Consider the following 23,975-nt stretch of genomic DNA (forward strand, 5'->3'; position numbering starts at 1 on the left):
TTTAAAAGAATATGAGAGAAAGTGTCCAGCCAAGCCAGCTTGAAGTCAACTTCAGATTGGGTTGAGTTGAATTACAGTTGGGGAATTTAGGTTGGATTAGGGTTAGGGTTTACTAGGTTGGATTGGGTTAAGTTTAGGGTTAGGGGTTCAAAACTATGATTGGGTTAGAGTTGACTTCAACCCAACTTATACCCGTAGTAGTACGGTTAGATAGTTCTTTTTGTTTTTGTTTTTTTTTTTTTTTTGTCATTTTGTAATCATTTTTGAAATCTTGAAATCAACTGGTATTCAATAGGGTAGAGTTGAACCTAAGTTTTGGGGCTTCAAGCTGGACCTAGGCCAGAAAACTCAAACTTGACTTGAACTCATATTGGGCTTGGGTAGTTTGGGCCCGCCCATCCGAAGAAGGTGATACAGCATTTTATTTTATAATGAGATAAAGAGTAGAAGATTAGGGTTTGGGGAAAATGGGAAAATGACCTAAGAAAATTTAGGTCTATTATAGATTTTTAAGGGAAAATTATAGTTAAAGCTGGTTGTAGATTTTAAATTAGGTTGTAGGTTGGTCCAAAAGCCAAAAAACTCTAACAGACAGCTCTACATTTCAAATTATAAAAACCCCTACTATGTTATCAGAGGCTTATGTGGTTGTTGACAACATGAGACTCTTAATCCATGTTGGACACAGCAAAAAGACTAAAAATATTTTTTCAGTTCCTCTCCTGCTCATTCTGTCTCTCAATCTCCGTCCATTCTCTCTCACTTTCACAGTCATCTCTCGATCTCCTAAACTCCTACTCCCTCTATCTCTCCCACTCTCTCAGCTTCGGTCTATAGCCAAATCAAAATCTATATTTCTCTCATGCTCTGTGTGTGTGTGTGTGTGTGTGTGAATTTATCATTCTTCCTTAATCCCTTTCATTCTCTTTCTCAGTCGACATCTCCTCCCTCATTCTCTCTCATTCTCCCTCGGTCTTTCTCCCATTTCCTCTCTTGTTCTTTTTTATTTTTTTTATACAAATTTATATAGTATTAATCAAACTATATAAAAGAACTAAAGGGACCAAGCACTTCTACAATCAAGTTATAAATTTCTATTAAGTTGGTGTAAATTTCATAGCCAAGCGTTTCTTATGAAATTTTATCAAATTGGTGTAATGCTTTTAGAACCATACTAAGTTGACCCCATGCTCTTTTATACGGTTTGATTGATATTGTACAATTGATGGAGAAGGAGAGACCAATCGAAAAAGAGAATGAGAGAGATTGAGGGAACGATAGGTAGAGAGAAGAGGGAGGGAGAGAATTAAAAACCTTTTTTATTTTCAAATCACCTAGCATTAAAGGACGAATTCGGTATAAGCTTTTTGTTGTGTCCAACATGGATTAAGAGTCCCATGTTGGCAATAACCACATAAGCCTTTGATGACATAGTGGGGGTTTTTATAATTTAAAATGTAAAGCCGATTATTAGAGTTTTGTTGGTTTTTGGACCAACCTACATGTACAATTAGTTCTGACTATAATTTTAGTTCGAGTTTGGGGGGGGGGGGTGCAAGGACCCACTTTATTATGTTTTTTACCTTTACTAATTAACCATATAAATAATGGTTTTAACAAAAAGTTTTTTTTTTGGTGGGGTGGGGGGAAGGACCCCCATCAATATACTTGTCTCCGCCCCAAGTTATAAGTTATTCTAGTATCATGTCTTTTTGGTATGATAGTCAAATTATATCTATGATTTTGAGCGATAAATCCCAATAAAAAATAATTGCAAAAAAACCCAAATTGAGCCAAAGCCTAGCTTGAGTTGTACTAGGTTAATCTTAGGTTGGTAAACTCAGGCTTGACCTTGGGTTGGACTAGGCCCAAGCTAAAGGTTTGCATCAAAGTGTGAGGCTTGAGCTGACCTCAAACAAACCCAACCCAACCTGCCCAAGTTGCACCCCTACTTCTCAAACAACTTTTGAAATTAAGGCATAAGGATCCATTTGGAAGGCTTAGCTTCATACTTAGCTAGCACTCTAAATGGATTGAATTTAATCATATTTGAATTTGAATTTTATTGGTTTAAGTCAGATTTAATATCTGTTTAGTTTGAATCAAATCTAAAATATGATGATCATAACCAGATAGATAGATAGATATTTTTGCAGATGCTATGAATCAAATATAATATATATATATATATATATATATATATATATATATATATATATATATAGACAAATAGATAGATAGATAGATAGATATTAAGTTTTAGTATTTAAATTGTTTAGAATTAAATTGAATTTGGAATTCAGATAAATGTTTTCCCATTTATAGTAATATTTTTGCAGATGCTATGAAATGAATTGTGAACCACCCAACCCCTCTTGTCTTAGCATGCATGCTACTTTATGACCCCAGGTCCTACTTTATGACCTCAACTCCGATGAAATGAGAGGTGAGGCTTTTCTATAGCCTATGATTCTTAAAGGCTATTATACCCTAAATTGTGTTTGGTTTGAAGCAAAAAGTAGGGAAAGTAAGGGAAATGTAGAAAACCTATACAAGATAACTTACATTTTCCTTCCTTTCCCTACTTTTTCCTTCAAACCAAACACAGCCTAAGTTTTTGCTTTATAATTAACTTTATATATTCATGGCAATTTTACATAGATTTAATGATACTTTAATCAATTCTAATATCCAAAAATGTAAATGAGTCGAATTCAAATCCATCTTTTACCTATCACTCAATCATCAAAATATTGATATGATATATCATGAATCTTATCCATAACAATGTATCTAGATATGCATGGATATATCAATACAAAAAAGTTTTAAAATTTTGGAGTGATGATTGAAATCTCTTTATTGGCAAAGTTTATTATTGGGCTTATCTATATTTTGATCATTGTACTCAGTTTAAATGTAATTATTGGTTGTTTGCGTTTAGCTGCTTTGAAGAATTTATTGCAAGAGGGTAAATTTGGCTATTTGAATGTTTTACTCGAGGTTTTTAAAACCGACCCAACGAAAAGACTTTTCTATTGGTTTTTTCTCGTAGTAAATCAGACAATTCATTAAAGATCAAAGACGATACAATTACTAACAGCCATTTCTACAAGACCGAAGTAGATCGTTTGGAAGGGTTAATTTGAGAATCAAAGCCCAGGACATCCCAAACAGGATAAAAAAAGGATTAAATGTAAGATATAAAATTTTTGAGAAAATAAAATTGTAGGGCTTTACCCCGTAGGGAACCCTTCCAGAAATTCTCAATGGCCAGGGCCAAACCCAGGCCAAAGAGGGGGTTTGGAAATAGTTTTCAACCAGCAATTGACGCGCCTCGATTATAACCTCATTAGCTGCGTCATTGCCCCAAGCGCAAAGATGCTTTCACTCGTGTGACTCAAATACATTTTATAACTAGTCATATCTTCTCAACATTTCGCTGCTAGCCGATGTGGGATGCTATGATCCTCCCTACTGAAAGAACTAGTCATATCTTCTTCTTCCTCTTTCTCTCTCTCCCTCATTGTCCATTCTTCTTCAACCCACCGCTGTAATCTGCAATCGAACACTGTTACCAGCCGCCAAGAGATTAGCGGGTGAAGCTGGATTTATTCCTCAGGTTGTGAAGTGGCTTAATACTAAAGATAAATAATGTTAACGCATGAGAGTTGCAGCAAAATCAATATCCAGTTTGGTGACACTTCAGGGGCATTCTATTTTTTGAATTTTGAGAGGGGAAACCAAGAAATTCATTCTTTCTTCAGATTTATATGAAGTCTGGGTATCATCTCCCAGGTTATTCTATTCAAGAAAGTTGAGGTCACGTCTCAGTGTATTTTGAACCCCAACTTTCTTGAATAAAAGAGACAAGGGTTTATGGTTGTTAATTATTTGTCAATATTTGAATGATTAATAAAAAAAATTAGATAACACTTGAAGGGTATTTGTGTCTTTTTAAAATATCATTTAACTACTTGCAAATATACTCCAAATTTTGTTTTCTTTAAACCATCATGTTGATGATTTCATAAACATGTATTGTTTTTAAAATAATTTTTTCTCTTCAAAACAAAAACAGTGTCAAATTAACATGCTTGTGATTTTCTGCTGATGTGACAAATTTAAAAACAAATGAAAACCAAAACATTCAAGCCACATTTGGTTCACCGGAAGGGATCTGCAATCAGAACCGGAATGAGTTATTTGATTCCAACTGTTTCGTTGGACAGGATCGGAATCTCCAATTCCGAGTGGAATGGCATTCCGCATTTTAAGGAATGACCATTCCTTCCCCTTCTCTTAAGAATGAAATCACATTTTTGCTAATTTCAATTTTTTCTGTCTGAACCAAACAGATTGGGAAATGAGAATAGAACATTCCGATTCCGATTCCCACTGCGAACAAGCGGACCCTCGTAGATTTTGCCAAAACCCAAGTTCGACTTCCCAGTTTCCCACTTGATGATTCCCCTCCAGCCTCTGTCAAGGGCCTGGGCAGCATAGAGTACTGCGCAAACGGTTGTCGAAATCTTCACTACTAACCTTTGAAGTTTAAATTACTCGGGAACCAGTCTAAAGCAAGAAACAGATGGCTACTCTGAAAATCCCGAAAAGCCACCCACTTCTCTCTCCTCCTCAATTGGTGCTCTTCTCCACCTGGATCACCACCACCTTTCCACCAAGAATAGCAAGACCCAATTCTCACAACCATTTCTCAGGTCATTAAGAATACCCCAACAAAGCCCCTCGATTCCTCTCTCAAGAGGTTTGTCCCTTCTCTCACATCTCGCCACGTTGTTGATCTGACTACCCAAAACCCTTTCTACCTCGGCCCGTCTTCTCTTCTCTCCTTCTTCAGATGAATGTCTCCTCAAACAGGGTTTTCACCATACCATTCAATCCTATTGTCCATGGCCCATCACTTATGCGGCCACCGGATGCTCTCAGCCAATCACTGCTTCAATTTGCTGTTTCTTGTAAGGGGAAGGACTCGACATCATCCATTTTCGCATCAGTTCTTGAAACCAGAGGTACCCATGAACCTAATTTGGTATTTAATGCTCTGATGAATGCGTATACAGATTCTGGTTTTATATCAAACGCAATTCAGTGTTTTAGGTTGGTTAGGAAGCATGGATTTCGGATTCTATTTCATTCCTGCGGGTACCTTCCAATTCACCTGCAGCAGCTTGGGCGTTTTATTCGGAAATTTTGGATTGTGGATTTCCGCCCAACATTTACACTTTTAATATTTTGATGCATACATTGTGTAGGGAGGGTAAAATTAAGGAAGCTGGGTTGATTTTTTATGAAATTAGTAAGAAGGATTGAGCCCGACTGTTGTTAGTTTTAACACTTTGATCAATGGAAACTGCAAAATGGAGAATCTGGAGGAGGGATTTAGGCTTAAGAGGGTAGTGTCAGAAACAATAATCTTTCCTGATGTTGTAACTTATGGGTTATGTTTGGTTTGAAGGAAAAGGTAGGGAAAGGAAGGGAAAGGAAGGGAAAGACACGGAAACTTATACAAGGTTTGCAAAGGTTTCCCTTCCTTTCCCTGCATACCAAACACAGCCTATAGTGTTTTGATTAATGGTTTATGCAAAGAGAGTAGATTGGACGAAGCAAACAACTTGTTTGGCAAAATGTGCGAAAGAGGTTTGGTTCCAAATGATGTTACATTCACAACTTTGATAGATGTGCAGTGCAAGAAAGGGAGAATTAGTGAGGCCATGGAAATTTAACAGCAAATGTTGGGGCAAAGTGTGAAGCCTGATTTAATTACTTACAATACCCTCATTAATGGACTTTGCAAGGTTGGTGATCTGAGGGAAGCGAGAAGGCTTGTTGATGAAATGATGAAAAGGGGTTTGAAACCGGATAAGATCACATAGACAACCATTATTGATGGGTGTTGCAAGGAGGGAGATCTAGAATCTGCCATTGAGGTAAGGAAGGGAATGATTAGCTGAGGGATTGAGCTTGATAACGTGACATATACAACACTTGTTTCAGGATTGAGTAAAGAAGGACGAATGATTAATGCAGAAAGGACATTGAGAGAAATGTTAAAAGCAGGAATGATGCCAGATGGTGCTACTTATACAATGATGACTGACGGATTTTGTAAGAAGGGGGACATTAAAATGGGTTTCAAGTTGCTTAAGGAGATGCAGTGCAATGGTCGTGTACCGAGTGTTGTGACCTATAGTGTTCTTATGAATGGGCTCTGCAAACAGGGGCAGATGAAAATTGCGAATATTCTCCATGATGCAATGCTTAATTTGGGGGTTGTTCCAGATAATGTTACCTACAACGTTCTCTTGGAAGGGCATAGCAAACATGGAGACCCAATGGGTTCTGATAAGCTACGTAGTGAGAAAGGTTGGGTGTCTAATTTTGCAACTTACAGTTCACTGATTAGTGAATTAAGTAAAAATTCAAAAAGTCGCCAAAAGAGATGCTTGTATGGTTAAATTCTACATTTGAGTGACATAGCTAGGGATATGTATGACTCTGAGATGAATTGAAGGGACACACCTTGATTTCCCTAATCTATTTATCAGATGAAAATTATGGTACCCTGTGGTCAATTTTTATCCAATGCAAGATTGCTACCCTATTTATTGGTTGAAGGCAAGATCTCATTTATAAGAGAGGGAACACAATCAATTTTTCAGGATGCAATAACCTTGTGATTTAACAGGTTTAGCCAATGCTTAGTGTGAATATTCATTAATTCTTGACACCAATGATGAAGATTAACTGAAAATTTGGAGCCCTTTGACTACTTCTATTTTTAATTTATGACTTGTATTAAGTCCTGGATGACTGAGTTGATAGTGAGAGAAAGCATGTGAAGAGTACATGTAATTCTTTCGTGTTGTAATTTGTGTCAACTTAAATATCTTAAATATCACTAATTGTTGACTATTTCTCCATCTATCCTTTGTATAAAAATATATAATGTTGGTTCCTGTTCATTAGTTTCACAATTTGGAAAACTTGGTCCCTGCAAGAGGAACCATTTAAACCGAGAGGTAAGTTGTACAGGAGGTGGATCATATGATGAATAAAGAGGATTGTTTCAAGCTGTATCTTTGTATAGAATACATGAAAGCCATTTAAGACTCTGTTCTATATGAAATTATTGAGGGAAATGAAAGCAGTTGTTATTTCTTCAATGTGGTAGCTCTGGTTTAACTAGACCCTGGCACATAGTCAACTTATTATGAGGAGAAGAGGGAGTGAGACACTATGCAATAGTTCATTGCATGCATTCTTTTGGTACTTGACGGAAATCCTTACTTGAAGCCGTGGTTCATTGTTGCTTCATCAGTTGCATATTTATGTGTAGCTTAAAGCTTTCAGGGGTATCTATCACATGAATTGCTATGTTATTGAGAGATGTATTGTTGCTGCTATGGACCTAACCTATTGATATCAATGCATTTCATAATTTGTATCACAATGGTAATACCAAGTTGAACTTTGATGAGTCTTCAATAGGGAACTTTGATGTACTTTGTGATCACATTGCAAAGGTCTTGTTTTCTGTGTATGAGGTTGTGATTCCATCCTAATTGTGGCAGATTATAAAAGGGAGGAGGCTTCCTGAGACCCTTGTAAGTCCTAAATAATAAAAGCAGAAAAAGTGAGGAATTCTGATATTGCTTGATCCTCTAACCCCTCTCCCCTTCTCTTCATGTTTCTGCAGAAATTGGGTAAAAGGGAAAAAGATTGAGCTGCTAAAACGTATTTGATCTCCAATGCCATTGCTGTAACCTGAAGAATTCAATCTCTTGCTATTGGCTTTCCATTTTCATGTTGTGACCAATTAATTTTTGCCACCATACATGAGAAGCAAATTAACAAATCCTTTTTCATTTGGGCTTAGTTTGGAGAGAGTACAAATACAAATATGTACTGTACAAATACATATAAAATAATACAAAATACGAGGTTTTGCACTCTACATATTTGTACTTGTACTCCTTCCAAACCGAGCCTTGAGAAAAATTAGGCTTCAGGTACTGGTCATTGAAGAACTAAAAGATGTTTCATGTTGTCATGTTGGCAAGTACTAATCAACTTGTGAATCTGGTGGAGCAATTGATCAGTTGCTAACAAATTGGAAAAATTGCCCTGTCTTATTTTAGATCAAGCTTCCATTAAACCCTCAATTATTTGTTCAACTTGTGAAATTATGTCGAGTTAGTGAAGTCCTAGCCATCGTCCATATTTTCAAAGTAATTCATTACTGGTCAAACCCAGGTTGCCTCTATTGGCAAGTTCAATTGGTTCAAATTTGGGTTTACAATCCACAGGTAGATGAACTTGGTCAGGCCAGCCTTTGTTTACAGGGGTTGGGCCGTTGGCTGGACATAGGACCTGAAACTCTAGTTGGGGTTGGGTTTAGATCACTGATACCCCATCCCCAGACTGAGCCTGATCCAACCACATGACCTATAATATATGTACCATATTTATACAATAAGGTGGCAAATTATATGGATACTGACACAATGAGATTGGAGGAGGAGGAGGAGGAGGTTCCTAATTCATTTGACACTAGGTTGGTTGAGAGCTAACCTTATATTGAACATAAAGCTTCCCTCTACACTCAGTTGATAAAGGTGGTGTTGGGTATCATTGTTGTATTTTATGGTCGCGCCTTGGAATTCAATAAAGTCACTCTAGATTCTATGCATATTTTAAATTGTCATTTGGTGGCATTAGGCGCCATATCTATGCTATTATAAAGAAGATACGCCTTGGTTTTGATGCAGGCCATAAAAGTTAATTTGATCAGTGTTAAATTATATCTTTATCTTTTACTTGTACATCATGCATGCCACCCACCTTTAAACTAGTAGGCAAAAAGGAGAAAAACATTGATTCCATTGCAAAAAATATCAACTCCGAAAATGGCTTTTATAGAACTGAAGCATCCAGTTTTACTTGAAATGGTTTAAAAATACTCGGCCAAAACAAGAAAAAGTGAGACAGCAAAATTATTTGGATGCTTTGGAGAAACGACACTAGTACCAGACACCATCAAAATTATTTGGATGCTCACCCTTTATGGCAAGTTTTCATCCAAATGAGGTTACTGATGCTTAAATGAAGCACAACCTTCACCATCTTTTTTCATATACTGCTTGCAATGGAATAACGTGGAAAACTTTCTGGAATCTTTAGTTTATGACTTATGAAAACCAGAATCCCAGCCATCGAATCCATGGCCATCATGCAAATGTGAGGAAGAGAACTTGGTGAAACTTGTTCTTCAAGTGCAAGGTTTCACAGACGGTTTGGTTCGGTTCTAGCATGCATGCTTTGTGTAGTGAGTTCAAGAATGATGTGCTTACTTCCACGAGATTGATATAGACTTATAGAAACAAATTCCTCCTCTCTCCCCTTTGATTGTCTAATGGCCTTAAACAATATTCTGGTTCGTCTGGAAGGGCCGAAATAGGCAAGTGTTTGCAAACATCCTAGATTGTAGTAGTGACCTTCCCGAAAGTATACTACAGGTAACAGAAGTATAGTGTTGAGTAGGGTTGCTCTGCCAGCTGATTGGGTTAAAACCAATGTTGCTGATGCATCCAAGAGACACAGTGATACCGTGGGGATAGTTATTAGAAATGCTAAGGTTTAGTTTGGAAAGAGTACAAATATAAATATGTAGAGTGCAAAACTATGTATTTTATATGTATTTATATTGTACAAATTTGTGTTTATACTCCTTCCAAACTGAGTCTAAGTGTCAATATAATTCATAAACCGTTTCAAACTTGTTCTTTAGCTAAGGATTTGGACCTCAGTAAAATCATTTATTCATCTTGGAAGGTGTTGCTCTGTCAATTATCAACCTATTGGCCAAACAAGACTTCCTTGAGGAATTCTGACGTGTCTGAGTGTTTCTACCTATATATTGGGACTCTGGCACTCTGCTGATTACTCGGTTTTGTGATGTAAATTTTTTTGACTAAGTACCTCATTATTTGACCCGGTGGTGGCGTGCCTTAGTGATGAGCTACTTGGTGGTGAACTACCTACTAGCGAACTTCTCGGTGGAGAACTGCCCGGTGGCGAGCTGCTCGGTGGCAAACTGCCTGGTGGCGAACTGCCTGGTAGCGAACTGCCTACTAGGCGGCCGGTGACTTAGAGAATGCTGGAGCTCCCTGGTGCGGTGCAATCCGACTGCCCTCAGCATGAGGTGGTCTTCTTTCCTTTGTAAGCAGAGGGAGCTGAGGGACCTGCGAAAACTTCATATTTTCCTCCTCTTTGTAGGTGGTGGGAGCTGAGGGACCTGCGAGAACTCCATCTTTTCCTCCTCTTTGTAGGTGGCGGGAGTTGAGGGACCTCCGAGAACTCCATCTTTTCCTCCTCTTCGTAGGCGACGGGAGCTGAAGGACCTACGAGAACTGAATCAGAGGTCCCGGGGGTATTTTCCCGGTGGGGGCTCTCCGACGCTTAAGTTAGCACTCTTATTGTAAAGAGCTTTGAAGATAATATGAGAGAGCTAGAGAGCAAGGTTACTTCCCTTTTTTCATCCCCTCCCCTTTGGGGGGTGGGGTCTTTATATACCAGAGTCCTCGCGGGTTAGGTGGGTAAAAAGCCTCCAAACGGTAAGACTCGTCGCATCCTGTCAGAATCGGGGTACGGTGGTGAACTCCTCGAGGTCGTCAGGCTGGCGCTTGTGTCAGGCGGCCAGGTCGGCGCCTGGGCCGGGTTGTCAGGGGGGCGCCTGCGTTAGTCGGCGGGTCAGTGTCTAGGCCAGGTTTTTCGGCGGGCGCCTTATGGGCGGCTTGGCCGGATCATGTGCTAGGCTGGTCCAGGTCGGCTAGGTCGCGCAGGCCGTGCGCAGTTCGCGCAAGCCGCGCGCGCGCTGCGCAAGTCGCATGTGCCGCACGCAGGTTGCGTGTGCCGGCGTAGGTCACGCCAGGCCGGGCAGACTGGTGCCCGGGCGGGTCACCAACTTCGTAAGTTTGTTGGCTGGGTGTTTTCCTAGTTGTCACGAGGTGCCACGTGCCACAATTTCATTGGAGGGCCAAATCTGCCCTCATCAATAACCCCCCACTCCCGAGCTGATAGTAACTCAGCGAAGGGAGTAGATTTCTTTTGGCCCGTAAGTCGATGAGCTAGTAAGTGCTGATCCAATTACTAGTGTGGCCCGTAGGCTTTGGAAGCGACTCATAGTCTACTCTTCTTTGACTTTTGCCCGTGCCGGAGAGGCAACCGGGTTTTTAGTAGTAATGTGGCCCGTAGGCTTTGGGAGTGACCAGTGGTCTACTCTTTTCTAACTTTGCCCGTGCTGGAGAGGCGACCGGGTCTTAAGTAGTAATGTGGCCCGTAGGCTTTGGGAGTGACCAGTGGTCTACTCTTTTCTAAATTTTCCCGTGCTAGAGAGGCAACCAGGTTTTAAGTAGTAATGTGGCCCATAGGCTTTGGAGTGACTAGTGGTCTACTCTTTTTTGACTTTGCCCATGTCGGAGAGGCGACCGGGTCTTAGGTAGTAATGTGGCCCGTAGGCTTTGGAGTGACTAGTGGTCTACTCTTTTTTGACTTTGCCCGTGCCGGAGAGGTGACCGGGTCTTAAGTAGTGATGTGGCCCGTAGGCTTTGGAGTGACTAGTGGTCTACTCTTTTTTGACTTTGCTCATGCCGGAGAGGCGACCGAGTCTTAAGTAGTAATGTGGCCCGTAGGCGTGGCCTGCATCAGCTTTGTAATGCCAGTCACCTACTCCTAGAAGAAGCTACTAGGAGCTCGACCTTCGGGGGCAGCACTACTAACTTTAGGTTGCCAGCTCACACGGGAGCTTTAGAAGGCTCGACCGGTAAGGGCGCCTATGTAGTCAGTTGGCCGCCAACTCCCGCGGAAGCCACGAAGAGCTCATCTTTGTAGGGGGGACCTTGCGGAGAGGACTGATGTGGCATTATCTGAATTGAAAGTAAGGTTGGTAGAGCTACTTAGTCCGTTAGCTCCTTGCATAGTCTCTGAGTTCATAAAAAATGTAAACTATAAAGCGATAGCTTCAATTTCTAAAAAGCGAGGACTTAGTTTTGGCAAGATGAGAACTTAGCTTTTGTAGGATGAGAACTTAGCTTTTGGTAGCGTGTTCCCACAGATGGTGCCAATTGATGTAACCGTTTTCGGCCACGTACCAATGTTTTGTGATGTAAAATTTTTTGGCTAAGTACCTCGTTATTTGACTCGGTGGTGGCGTGCCTTAGTGATGAGCTACTTGGTGGTGAATTGCCTACTGGCAAACTGCTCGGCGGAGAACTGCCTGGGGGCGAACTGCCTGGTGGCGAACTGCCCAGTGGCGAACTGCCTGGTGGCGAGCTCCCTGGTGGCGAGCTCCCTGGTGGCGAACTGCTTGGTGGCGAACTACCTGGTGGCAAGCTGCTCGATGGTGAACTGCCTGGTGGCAAGCTGCTCGATGGTGAACTGCCTGGTGGCGAACTACCTAGTGGCGAACTGCCTGGTGGCGAACTGCCTGGTGGTGAATTGCCTGGTGGCGAATTGCCTGGTGGCAAACTGCCTGGTGGCGAACTGCCTGGTGGCGAACTGCCCAGTGGCGAACTGCCTGGTGGCGAATTGCCTGGTGGCGAACTGCTTGGTGGCGAATTGCCTGGTGGCGAACTGCTTGGTAGCGAACTACCTACTAGGCAGCCAGTGACTTAGAGAATGCTGGAGCTCCTTGGTGCGGCGCAATCCGACTGCCCTCAGCATGAGGTGGTCTTCTTTCCTTTGTAGGCAGCGGGAGCTGAGGGACCTACGAGAACTTCATCTTTTCCTCCTCTTTGTAGGTGGCGGGAGCTGAGGGACCTGCGAGAACTCCATCTTTTCCTCCTCTTTGTAGGTGGCGGGAGTTAAGGGACCTCCGAGAACTCCATCTTTTCCTCCTCTTCGTAGGCGGCGGGAGCTGAAGGACCTGCGAGATCTGAATCAGAGGTCCCAGGGGTATTTTCCCTGTGGGGGCTCTCCGACACTTAAGTTAGCACTCTTATTGTAGAGAGATTTGAAGATAGTATGAGAGAGCTAGAGAGCAGGGTTACTTCCCTTTTTTCATCCCCTCCCCTTTGGGGGGTGAGGTCTTTATATACCGGAGTCCTCGCGGGTTAGGTGGGTGAAAAGCCTCCAAACGGTAAGGCTCGTCGCATTTTGTCAGAACTGGGGTACGGTGGTGAACTCCTCGAGGTCGTCAGGCTGGCGCTTGTGTCAGGCGGCCAGATCGGCGCCTGGGCTGGGTTGTCAGGGGGGCGCCTGCGTTAGTCGGCGGGTCAGTGTCTAGGCCAGGTTTGTCGGTGGGCGCCTTATGGGCGGCTTGGCCGGATCATGCGCTAGGCTGGTCCGGGTCGGCCAGGTCGCGTAGGCCGCACGCCGCACATAGCTCGCGCAGGCCGTGCGTAGTTCGCGCATGCCGCACGTAGGTCGCACCAGGCCGGCCAGACTAGTGCCCGAGCGGGTCACCAACTTCATAAGTTTGTTGGCTGGGTATTTTCCTAGTTGTCACGAGGTACCACATCTCACAATTTCACTGAAGGGCCAAATTTGCCCTCATCAACAACCATTACTTGATATTGAAACCTTTGGAAAAGGTTGAAGAATGTCATAGATTCAAAATAGCAAACCCATCTTGGTTTAAGTGAAAGAAATGCAGATGATCTATCTCTCCTACACGTTTAAGCAAACCCATCTTGGTTGAAGAATGTCATACATTCAAAATCACGGACTGGTCTTCAATTTGCTCTGGTTTGGTGTCAAATAGATTAATATCATTCACTAACTCTTGGGGAAGACTTCTCTAGCTTTTGTTACTGATATCATCAATTCACTCATGTCAAATTAGTATTAACTCGTAAGGCATCCCAATATTGAGGAAGGCACAAGTTTAAACTATGGAAAGGGAAGCTCTCCATGTTATGTGTCAGTAAGCCTTATGTTTATCTTGTCTCTAACCCACTAGTTAACTAGGTCTACATTGCGAAACACCTAGCCTCTAGGATGACCAAAGAAGAGCTCTTGACTTCAGCTGCAGAGAACGCTTTATTAGTCAGCTACTCGATTTCTTTCTCCATCAGCGTGATCATGGTGATATGGTTTTCAAAATCAGACTGGACTGGACGGTCAGACCGGAAAAATTGGGAATCGATCAAGTGATTGGTTCTATTTTTCCCCAAAACCAGAATTTTCTCAAAAACCGTTGATTTTGGTCAATAAACCATTGAATCTGTGCAGTTAATTATTTGAACTGTTGGAACAATTTTGACTGTTTTTTATTTTTTGTCAGAACGGGCCAACTGTTCGGTTTAAAATCGGACCATTCAACTTGAGAACCGAACCCTGACCGGTTCATTCTCCGGGTCAGTTTTAAAAACCTTGAGTGTGATTATAAGTGTTGTTGAGGGTGTTTTCTCGAACAATCTTCAAGCACTATTCTTTCATTACACCGCACCTCCACGTAGACATTATTGCTGATGCTTCGAGAACATCAGTGATAGATTTCGAGTCACCTTCAATAATATACCTGCTAAAACCAAGCACTTTGGAAAGCTTTTGGGCTTCAAGCCCAGACCTCATTTCGTCAGACATTGTAAGTTTTTCCACTTGTACCCATTCGGATTGCCAGGACCTGCTCCCCTTATTTTTGGTAATGCATCCATAAGTACAATTTTCATCCTATCTTCTAAATGCATCAAAGTTTACTTTGACTGTATTACCAAAAGAAAATTTTACTTTGATCACTTCTGGGCTCAGTAGGTGCCTCTTGATCAAAGTTTACTTTGATTGTATCCGAATTCAATTTGATATTCAATGGATATTAAAAATTAATATTCGAATTTGATTAAATATTCAAATATTCTATTCAATTCAGTTCGATTTGAATTTGACCAATTAGTTATTTTAGGTAATTAATAAATATTTTTATATAAATATATAAATTATTTATATAATTTAATTATTATATATAAATTATATAAAATAATTAAATATTTGATATATTATATATAAGAACTAAATAATTGGTCAAATTCAGATATTTATCGAATCGAACAAGTTATATCAGAATTTGAATCCGATTACCCGTTCAATATGAATAAGATATCCGAATTCAACTGATTAGATACTTGAATTATTCAAATTTAATTCAATTATATCGAATCTCAAATTCAAAATTGAATTTTCGAATGGTGGTAGTGTGCATTGTGGGCCTTGCCTATAGAGCCCGTGAACACGCTAATGTTTCTTACACATGACCCATGTGGAACCCACATGAACACATGCTTAGCCCACTTTTTTTGTAGCCCATCCAATTCCCCCATCACAAATTACAATGGATGTCTACATTACCACGACAACCGCGTCCACTTATGGGTCGGATGGTGAAGGGTTGGCCACCTCAAGTAGGCAAACTTGCTCTTCGGCCGATGGAAGACAAAGACAAATGAAGTTCATTATCAATAAGACTGTCCACCACTGACCATTACCCCTATAACCCAGGCAATTGAGCGTGGGATAATTCTAAACCCAATACACCCAAAATTTGTTTGGTGATGTTAACAAGAAACCCAACACCCCAGGCATGTTTCCCTTATTAGTAGGAATTTGATTCCTGTTACATTTAAATTTTGGACTGAGAGAGAGATTGTTGACACTTGATCCCTGAATTCTCATTTATAATAAATACCCACTGATTTTTTATTTCTTTCACTTTGTCCCCACGTTGGTATTCCGTTAATTAACTTTATAAAAGATTTCTATATAACTGTTATGTACTTGTTTAAACATATTTACAACCCCAAATTATCCTTAAATTATTTTATGAAACAATTTTGTAAAAAAATTAATAAAATAAAACAAAAAAGGAAATTGCAAAAACACGAGAAATACAACAACAAATGAAGAAAATAAAAGAAAACAGAAAATTATAGAAAATATAACAAAGAAGAGGAAAATACAGAAAATAGACAAAAATGAATAACTTTATATATGGGTATTTTTATAATTTTATCTTTATCCAAGCACATTAATGAGGCAGGGTAAAGAACTAAGGGTCTAAGTATAAGTATTTGTAAGGAAAGGGTGACATTCTGTAATTTACCAAAAATAAAATGCATGGGGCAATGACTACTTGGGAGAGAGAGAGAGAGAGAGAGAGAGGAAGGATTGGCTGATTGCAACGTGTGTGTCGCTTTCGAATTGCAGTGATCCAGCTTCGAACATTTAAGGATCTCTTTTAATTAATCCATCATTATCGGGATGAATTCAGTCCATATCTATTGTGACAAAAATGCTGTATTGCCTTTTTCTGCACAGCTGTCTACTAAAACATCGAGAGATGCGCCAAACTCTAACCAGTCCATACTTCACACAGCTGTTCGATGAAATGCGAAGGCGAGGCCCATGCACTGTGGATTGGATGGATGCTCGACGACTGAAAGCGATTCCTTTCTTGACTTCTTTTCGTCTGTGCTTTCGTTTTTTCGCTAGCTGTTGTTTCTTCGTTGACAAGTGCTCTCCTTTTTTCTCTTTAATTGCTTTTGTCTTCGCTTTTCTTTGCTTGTATTATCACTTCACACGTCCCGCCCTGCACCGCCTCGCTCGCTAGTGGCTACCAACAAGAGTCAACAACTACACTCTTTAAATTAGGGCTGTCAACCAAGAGAAGAGCTAGGATTTTTTTGGGGTGGGGCCATTTTTGTTTGATTATTGAAAAAGAATGGGGGTAGATTATTATTATATTATTATATTTATGATATTAGAGGGAGACCCGTGCAATGCCCAAGTTGGTGTAAAAAAAGATGTTCATCTTATATTCATTTTTTTAATTGAATTGATTATGGGTGAATATCAATAGTTCAATATTTATTTTTTTTAAATTAAGAAAAAAAACACAATTTCTGAAACGGCTGAGCAATATGATGAATAGGGGTGTTTAGTGTTTACGGTTTGGTTTGGAGATGATCTTAGACCAAACTACTAAATGACGATTTGAAAATTTCTCAATCCAAACAAAAGCATTTTAATATATATACATATATGCTTAAACATATATATTATATATATCATTAATAATTCAGTTTTACGGTTTGGTATGGTTTCTAAAATTTAGAAAATCATATCAAACCAAAATATTGTAGTATGAGAATTTCTTAGACCAAACCAAACTATTTTTAATGTTAGACCATGGTTTTTAAAAATGAGCCGGTGAACGAACTGATTAGGGGTCAGGTTACAGGTTCAAACAGTTTGACCATTTGACCCAAATGGTTGGTTTGTTTTAATAAAAAAATTAAAAATTTTAAAAATTGGAAAACAGTCAAAACCGTTTGTATGGTTAACCGGCCGGTTCAACGGTTTATTAACCAAAATCAACGGTTTTAGGGAAAAAAGCTGTTTTGGAGGAAAACGAAACCGATCAGATGACCAGTTCTCGGTTTTTCTGATCTGACCATCCGGTCCAATCCAATTTTAAAAACAGTAAGTTAGACCACACCAAACTGTCAATTTGAATTTCGTTCAATGAGGTTAAGTGGTGTAGACCATGTAATGAACACCCCTAATAAGGAGACTGACATGGGCAACTACATTTTACAATATATAGTATTGGTAAGTGGAGAACTTTGAGGCATGGGTTCCTTCGGGTTCCCCCTGTACTTTGAAAAATCTATTGCTTGAAGCTTGATCCAACATCCCATCCTATTATTGGGTGTGGATTTGAACCCATATGGGATAAAAAATTTGAATCCAAGGTAGGATTCAAATTTTTACTATATATAACATTTTATATTGGTATATATATTTTTATGTATGTATAAATTCACCATATGAGATTGGATTCATAACAAGGTAGGGATTGGGGAGGATGTCACCCATAAGTTGGGAAAAATGGATGGCTACATTTGGACTTTTGTGTGATAAGAGAATACCATTTGTATGGAGCAAAGTATTGGACAATTAATAAATAATATTGATGGGGGTGTGATTTGGCCTGATCTTGCTACACGGGTACACGTGTGTGTCATCTTGTTCAAATAGTGACTCAGCATAACAGCACAACGGACGTGATCACAATTCGGAGGGAAAGTCCCACCGAGTTCAGTTCGGCAACTGGGCAGGTAAACTACTCGCCGGAAGCCACCTTACTCGTACCTCCTCCCCGGGGTTAAGGCACTTTGGGGCGTCCCGAGTTTGGGGTGACATGGCCTCTCTTAAGGCCCGATCTCCTCCCAATGGACCTCGGGCCACTCCCATACAAGAACGCACCGATCCATCTCTGGACATCCCGCGGCATAGACACCTCAAGTCAGCCAGCTCGACATAACTTGCTACAGGCAGCTCGTCACTCAAGTGACAGCCTGGCTCTGGGTAATTCGCGGAAGGGTAGTTCGGTATACAACAGGAAGGCTTCCTGCTCGACCACTGTATCCGAAAAATCTGTGGACAGCAGACATGTCCCTCGTCAGCTAGTGTCGCGCCTGTCACCTTTAGAAAGGTGTCTCGCACCTGACAGGTGCGTACCCTACAACTATGGCCCCGCGCGTACCACCTCAGCCTTGCCTGTAATTGCTGTGGCAGACTAACAGTGGCGGTTATACCTGTCCTGTCAGAAGACAAAGGGCTTGAAGCAACGGAATTCTGTTATAAGGGGCTTATTCTCAAGGAACAATGTATCTTCGAATCACCTGTGCAATCTGCACTTTTAGCCTTCGTTTTCCCTTTGCTTCTTGCATAGAATACTGACTTAATCATTAGAGTGTTCCTGCCGGACAAACCTCTGGGAGTTATTCTTCTTTCCTCTCATCTCAGATACCTCTCAGGAGCCACGTGAGTGCCAGCTAGGAGTGACCGGATCGTGCTACATCAAATATGTTCAAAAAAATGAGAGCGATAGAAATGCAAATGCTAAGATGGATGAGTGGAAAAACTAGAAAGGATAGGATAAAAAATGAAGTCATCTATAGAAACCCAAGAATAACTCTAATACATGATAAAATGAGAGAGTAGATTAAGATGATTCACCAATAGCTCTGGTTAGCATAACTGATTTGTTACAAGTAGAATAAAGGGGTAGACCAAAACGAACATGGATAGAAGTAGTGCAAAATGATTTAAGCACTAATAATTTAATAGTGGATATGAATTTAAATATAATGGATTGGTGAAACATGACTCATATAGCCAACCCTATATGGTTGGGATAAGGCATGGATGATGATGATGATGTAGTTGTATCCAATCTAAATCCGATTCAATTACAACCCTACTTAAACCACCAAGACAACAAGATCAAATTTTAGTACTCACAGTCAATGTGCAAATTGCCAAACTAAAGGTCTAGAAGTTTGAGAATCAAATTATCTATGATGGTGCAAACAATGTCAATCGTAAGAGATCTAATAGGGAAAAATTTTGAATACACATATGGTGGAATAACTAATATTAATATATGCATGCACATGTTATGGATATTAAAATAAATTCAAAAAAAAATACATCAATAATATTGAGTCTTGAGTTTTAAACAATTATATGAAGTATACATACATACATGAGAAACATAAATGTGAACTACTATAACACATTTAAGAATTATTGGAAAATAGTAAAAAAACAAAAAGTATCAAGGGTTAAATTTTAAACCCATAAAATATGACAAGTAAATGAAGTATGGTGCAGTGGACTTATTATCTTTGAACTTACATAAGAGAACATTGACAGTACTGTAAAAAGAAATGATCTATTGCAATTTGAAGGAGCAACAAAGACTAGGGATAAACCAACAAGACATTGGCTAAAGTAGTACAAATGATTTAATAGCTCATAATTTAATAATGGATATGGCATTAAATAGAAAGAAATGGCAAAATAGGATTCATGTAACCAACCAATAGTTTGGATAGGATTTGGATGGTGATGATGATAATTTTATACAATAAAAACTTTGAGATCAGGCCATATTAGGTCACATTGGGCTGTAAAGTCAATAATGACCATTGATTGATACTGTGAGTATCGACCAATACAATGAATTTATGTGGTCGCTTGTTTTTTTTGGTAAATGGGGGCAAATTAGTTGGTGGGTTCCACAAAAAAGAAAGAAGGAATTACAGCATTTAAGGGCAACTTTTGGCCTTTAATTATAATAAAAGTAATATATTTAAAAAAATTTTAAAAATAGGTTAACTTTTTAAAAATAATAGTAGTTAAGTGTAAAAACACTATTCATTTTCTTCCTCTTGCAATCTATTCCCTGGTGTTGCCGTCCGCCACCACCTTCGGCAATGCCTCCGCCTATCTCTACCACCTCTACCTCTGGCTCTGGCAACATTACCAGAGGTGGGCAGAGGCAAAGGCGGTGGCAGCAGTGCTGGTGGTCATTTCTCTACTCAATGCCACCACCTCCGCCTTCGTCTCTGGCAATGTTGTCAGAGGTGGGCGGAGACAGAGGCAGCGACGACATTATTGGTGGTCATTCTCTGCCCTGCGCCACCACCTCCGCCCACCAGCACCGCCGCCGCCTCTGTCTCCGCCCACCTCTGGTAATGTTGTCGGAGACGGAGGCGGAGGTGGAGGTGGGAAAGGTGTTGTCGGAGGTAGTGGCAGGTGGCAGCAGACGATGGTGCCAGGAAGAATATGAACAATGTTTTTGCCCTTAACTGATATTATTTTTAAAAAGTTAACCCATTTTTGAAATTTTTTAAATATATTACTTTTATTGATATTAAGGACCAAAAATTGCTCTTAAAAAAACAATTCCCGAGTGACTAATTTACTTGGATATATAATACCCTCCTAAGATAGGTAAATAACTTTCATGTCCACACAAACAATTGGTGACAATTGATGATACAATAATGTCCTTTTAATAAATTTCGTTTCAGTATTAATGATTATTTGGGAATTACTGGACTTACCACCAAAGCATTTTTCACTTCTGTTCTTCCATATGGCCCAGTATGAGTTGAACTGTAGAGTGTAGACGATTAGTGTTATCACTTTTATTAACCAATGAAACAATATATGAGATGCTGAAATGCAGCGTGTGGAAGACCAACGAGGTGGATGTGGATCCCACCACTCACTTAAAATCGGACGGTGAACGAGTATACACTTTCACGCGAATAAATAAAAATGAAAAAACAAAAATATCTTGATGTAATGACGTGAAGCCAATGCGAGACTATGGTATCACAGATATTCACAGGGGGTAAATTTGAAATGTTGAACGGCAATACGGTATTCTGAAGGTGCTGCTCGTGCTCGTCTATGCTGAATTGCTACACTCCGCCCTCCCGAATCCAACTTTACGGTTAGCAAGATCGAATTCTACCCATAGATTTTGCTGATGAACGTTCCCAATTATACTGCTCTCCACGCCCAGCAATTCTGACCGTCCGATGCTCAAGCAATGGACCCCACGGCCAACACCAGCCAAAACTCTCTCCTTCTCCACAAGAATCTCGACCCCTTTTCCCATTTCCAACACTATCCCTCCTATCGACTGTCTGATCAGTACCGGATCGCCGTTAAAACATAAATCCAACGCTCCACCGTACACGTATCCTTTCTTCACCTTGGACGGTCCCACCAATCTCACAACCTCCTCCCTCACCTTAACATAAGCGTCCTCAACCAAAAACGTGTACTCCGTGCCGGAATCGATTATCGTCTGACCGGCTCCGCTGGGATCCGGCCGGAAAACCGAGCGCGAAATGTTCAGTCTTTTCCCGCCAATTCGTATCCCCTCCATCACAACCGTATACGCCGCCCCATCAAGATTTGGCATCTGCTGACTTTGACTTTGGTTGAAGGTCAAAAGGTCAACGTACCGGAATCCGCCGGAATATGGGTTCTCACCAAGATAAAATGCTCCTACCGGCGGAACCTTCATCTGGTTCCGGCGAACCGGAACGCAATACGAGAACTTCGAAATCCTGGCCTGTGAAGCAAATGACAGCCGGCCGAGATTCATCCCCAGAATACCCTCCGCAGCGCCGGCGTCCTGACCACAGCCGAGGATCAAAGGAGGGGTGCTCTGCGATCTGGCAAATGTGATTTTTTCTCGGACGAGATTGCCCTCGGCCAAGGTGCCGTCGGCGTAGAAGTAAGAATAGTGGCACAGGCGGTTCTGATCGCAATCCGTTGGGAGGGTAAAATCGGGAATCCTGGGCTTGCAGAGAGGGTGGTTGCAGGGAAGAACAGAGAATGATGAAGACATGGAAGGATTAAACGGAGGAGGTTTTGCAAGGGTTTTGTTGTGGCATTGGATCCATGATAACTGGCTTCCGGTATCCAACACCATTGGTTGGCTCTGTGGTGGAGTCCCGATTGGGAGAGAAACGATCAGAGCGACTGAATACTTGAATGAAGATTTGTAAGCTGATTGGTTGTTCTTCGAACCAGTGCTTGAGTTGGGGTTCCGGCTGGTTGATGAAACGAGTGAGGGAAGGAGAGTTGCAGCAGAGGCAGGGCGAGAAATGCGGCGAGATGTAAGAGGGAACGAGAAAGAATACTTTGAGGGTTTAAAGTTGTTAGAGTTCTGGATTCCTTCGATTGAGAGGGAGAGAGAAGAGATGGTGAGAAAGAGAATCAGGAGAGAGTTGGAGACAGCCATTAGAGCCAGAGCCAGAGAGAGAGAGAGAGAGAGAGAAGTGAGGAGAGAGATTGATCCGTGGGCTTCAATTTATACAGCGTTTCCATGGGCATAAACAGAGAGCCTAAAGCGAGTGTCAAGTAAGAGTACAAAAAACGCCAAAAAAGATAAACGCGTTTTTTAATTAAGCGTTAATTACTTTAATTTTGTTACGTGAGGATTTGTGCTTTGTTTGCTATGCAATTTCTTTTGTATGGAGTGCGAATGAGTTGAATGCAAGGTGTGATTTATTTATTTTTGTTTTTTTTTCAGTGTAAATGAAGAAAATAAAACTTAAGGTGGAATAACATAAAATCCGAAGTAAAAGTATGCTTCCTTGCATTTGTTTTAGTGCAAAATAAATTACATTGCAAACAAAGAGAGCTAGTTTTTTTTGATAAAACAATAAGATATATGACCAACTTCACTAATGATAGAATATAAACTTTAAGTACATATAAGCATAATTCATAAACATTTGAATCAAATCGGATGAGATTTTAAATATTCAGATAGAGGTCTATCCACATACTTCTAATTATAGACAAATGGAATTCAAATCACCCTTAACATGATTGAATTGTAATTATAAAGGGATACCATTTGCACTTTTGCAGCCCTAGATGGAGCGGTTGAAATTAGTTTAAGGGGATGTTTGATTCCGCCGGTGTTTATTGAAAAAATGTCGTTACATGAGCGTCATATAAGTGTTCGTGTTTATTGTAAATGAAGCAAAATGAAATAATTATTTGGTTTTACAGTTTATTAAATAAAATGATAGCAAATTAAAACACTTTGATTTTTGTGCATGGGGCATTTGGGGAAACATCAAATTCTTGTTTCCCTCAATGCCCCAACGTTTTGGAAACCAAATGCTGATTTGGCACACTTTAATAGGTATTCATCGGAGAATAAAAAACATTTAAAGTAGAGTTCAATCAAACAAAAAAAAATAGGAAATATTTAAAGTAAGAAAAAAACATTTAAAATGAAAAGGTATAGATAAACGTTTAAAGTGAAAATGTGCAAATAAACGCTCTATCCATAAATGCCCACAGAACCAAACACATACTAAGGGGATGTTTGGAAGCATGGGCATTTTTCTGAACAATGGTGCCACGTTGGATCCATGTAGGCAATTCCACAAACAACCGACTACATGACTATTTGGTTCAAGCGTTTTTTTTTAAATGCTGAAAAACGGGCATGCATCGTAAATCACATCCCAACCATTGCATGAAACATCAAATTTGGTGAATCATTTCCCCCATCAGATGAATGATGTGGTGCTTACATATATGTGCACATACATAAAAAAATGGTG

The 23,975-nt window shown here is 40.2% G+C and overlaps 1 protein-coding gene, 1 non-coding gene and 2 pseudogenes across 3 annotated transcripts; 2 read left to right on the plus strand and 2 right to left on the minus strand.

Annotated features, from left to right (window-relative positions):
• Positions 1-3,232: 3,232 nt before the first annotated feature.
• LOC148863954 (U4 spliceosomal RNA) lies at positions 3,233-3,383 on the minus strand. Its single transcript, XR_016112058.1, has one exon. It is a non-coding gene; the product is annotated as a U4 spliceosomal RNA (small nuclear RNA).
• Positions 3,384-4,165: 782 nt separating this feature from the next.
• LOC148863955 (putative pentatricopeptide repeat-containing protein At1g09680) lies at positions 4,166-6,596 on the plus strand (annotated as a pseudogene). Its single transcript, XR_016109416.1, has one exon. The product of XR_016109416.1 is annotated as a putative pentatricopeptide repeat-containing protein At1g09680 (transcript).
• On the plus strand, positions 5,490-7,856 carry LOC148863956 (uncharacterized; annotated as a pseudogene).
• A 13,137-nt stretch (positions 7,857-20,993) lies between these two features.
• Positions 20,994-22,903, minus strand: LOC148863957 (aspartic proteinase PCS1-like). Its single transcript, XM_088980383.1, has one exon. It carries the CDS (start codon positions 22,631-22,633, stop codon positions 21,284-21,286), a length of 1,350 nt encoding a protein of 449 aa, XP_088836509.1. The 5' UTR covers positions 22,634-22,903; the 3' UTR covers positions 20,994-21,283.
• Between the last annotated feature and the right edge of the window lie 1,072 nt (positions 22,904-23,975).

Source organism: Nelumbo lutea, chromosome 3 (assembly GCF_056320005.1).
Source record: "Nelumbo lutea isolate HS-2025 chromosome 3, American lotus-T2T, whole genome shotgun sequence".
NCBI classification, from domain to species: domain Eukaryota; kingdom Viridiplantae; phylum Streptophyta; class Magnoliopsida; order Proteales; family Nelumbonaceae; genus Nelumbo; species Nelumbo lutea.

Coding starts and splice junctions, on each gene's coding strand:
- LOC148863957 (XM_088980383.1), bottom strand. CDS start 22,633: ATGGCTGTCTCCAACTCTCTCCTGATTCTCTTTCTCACCATCTCTTCT.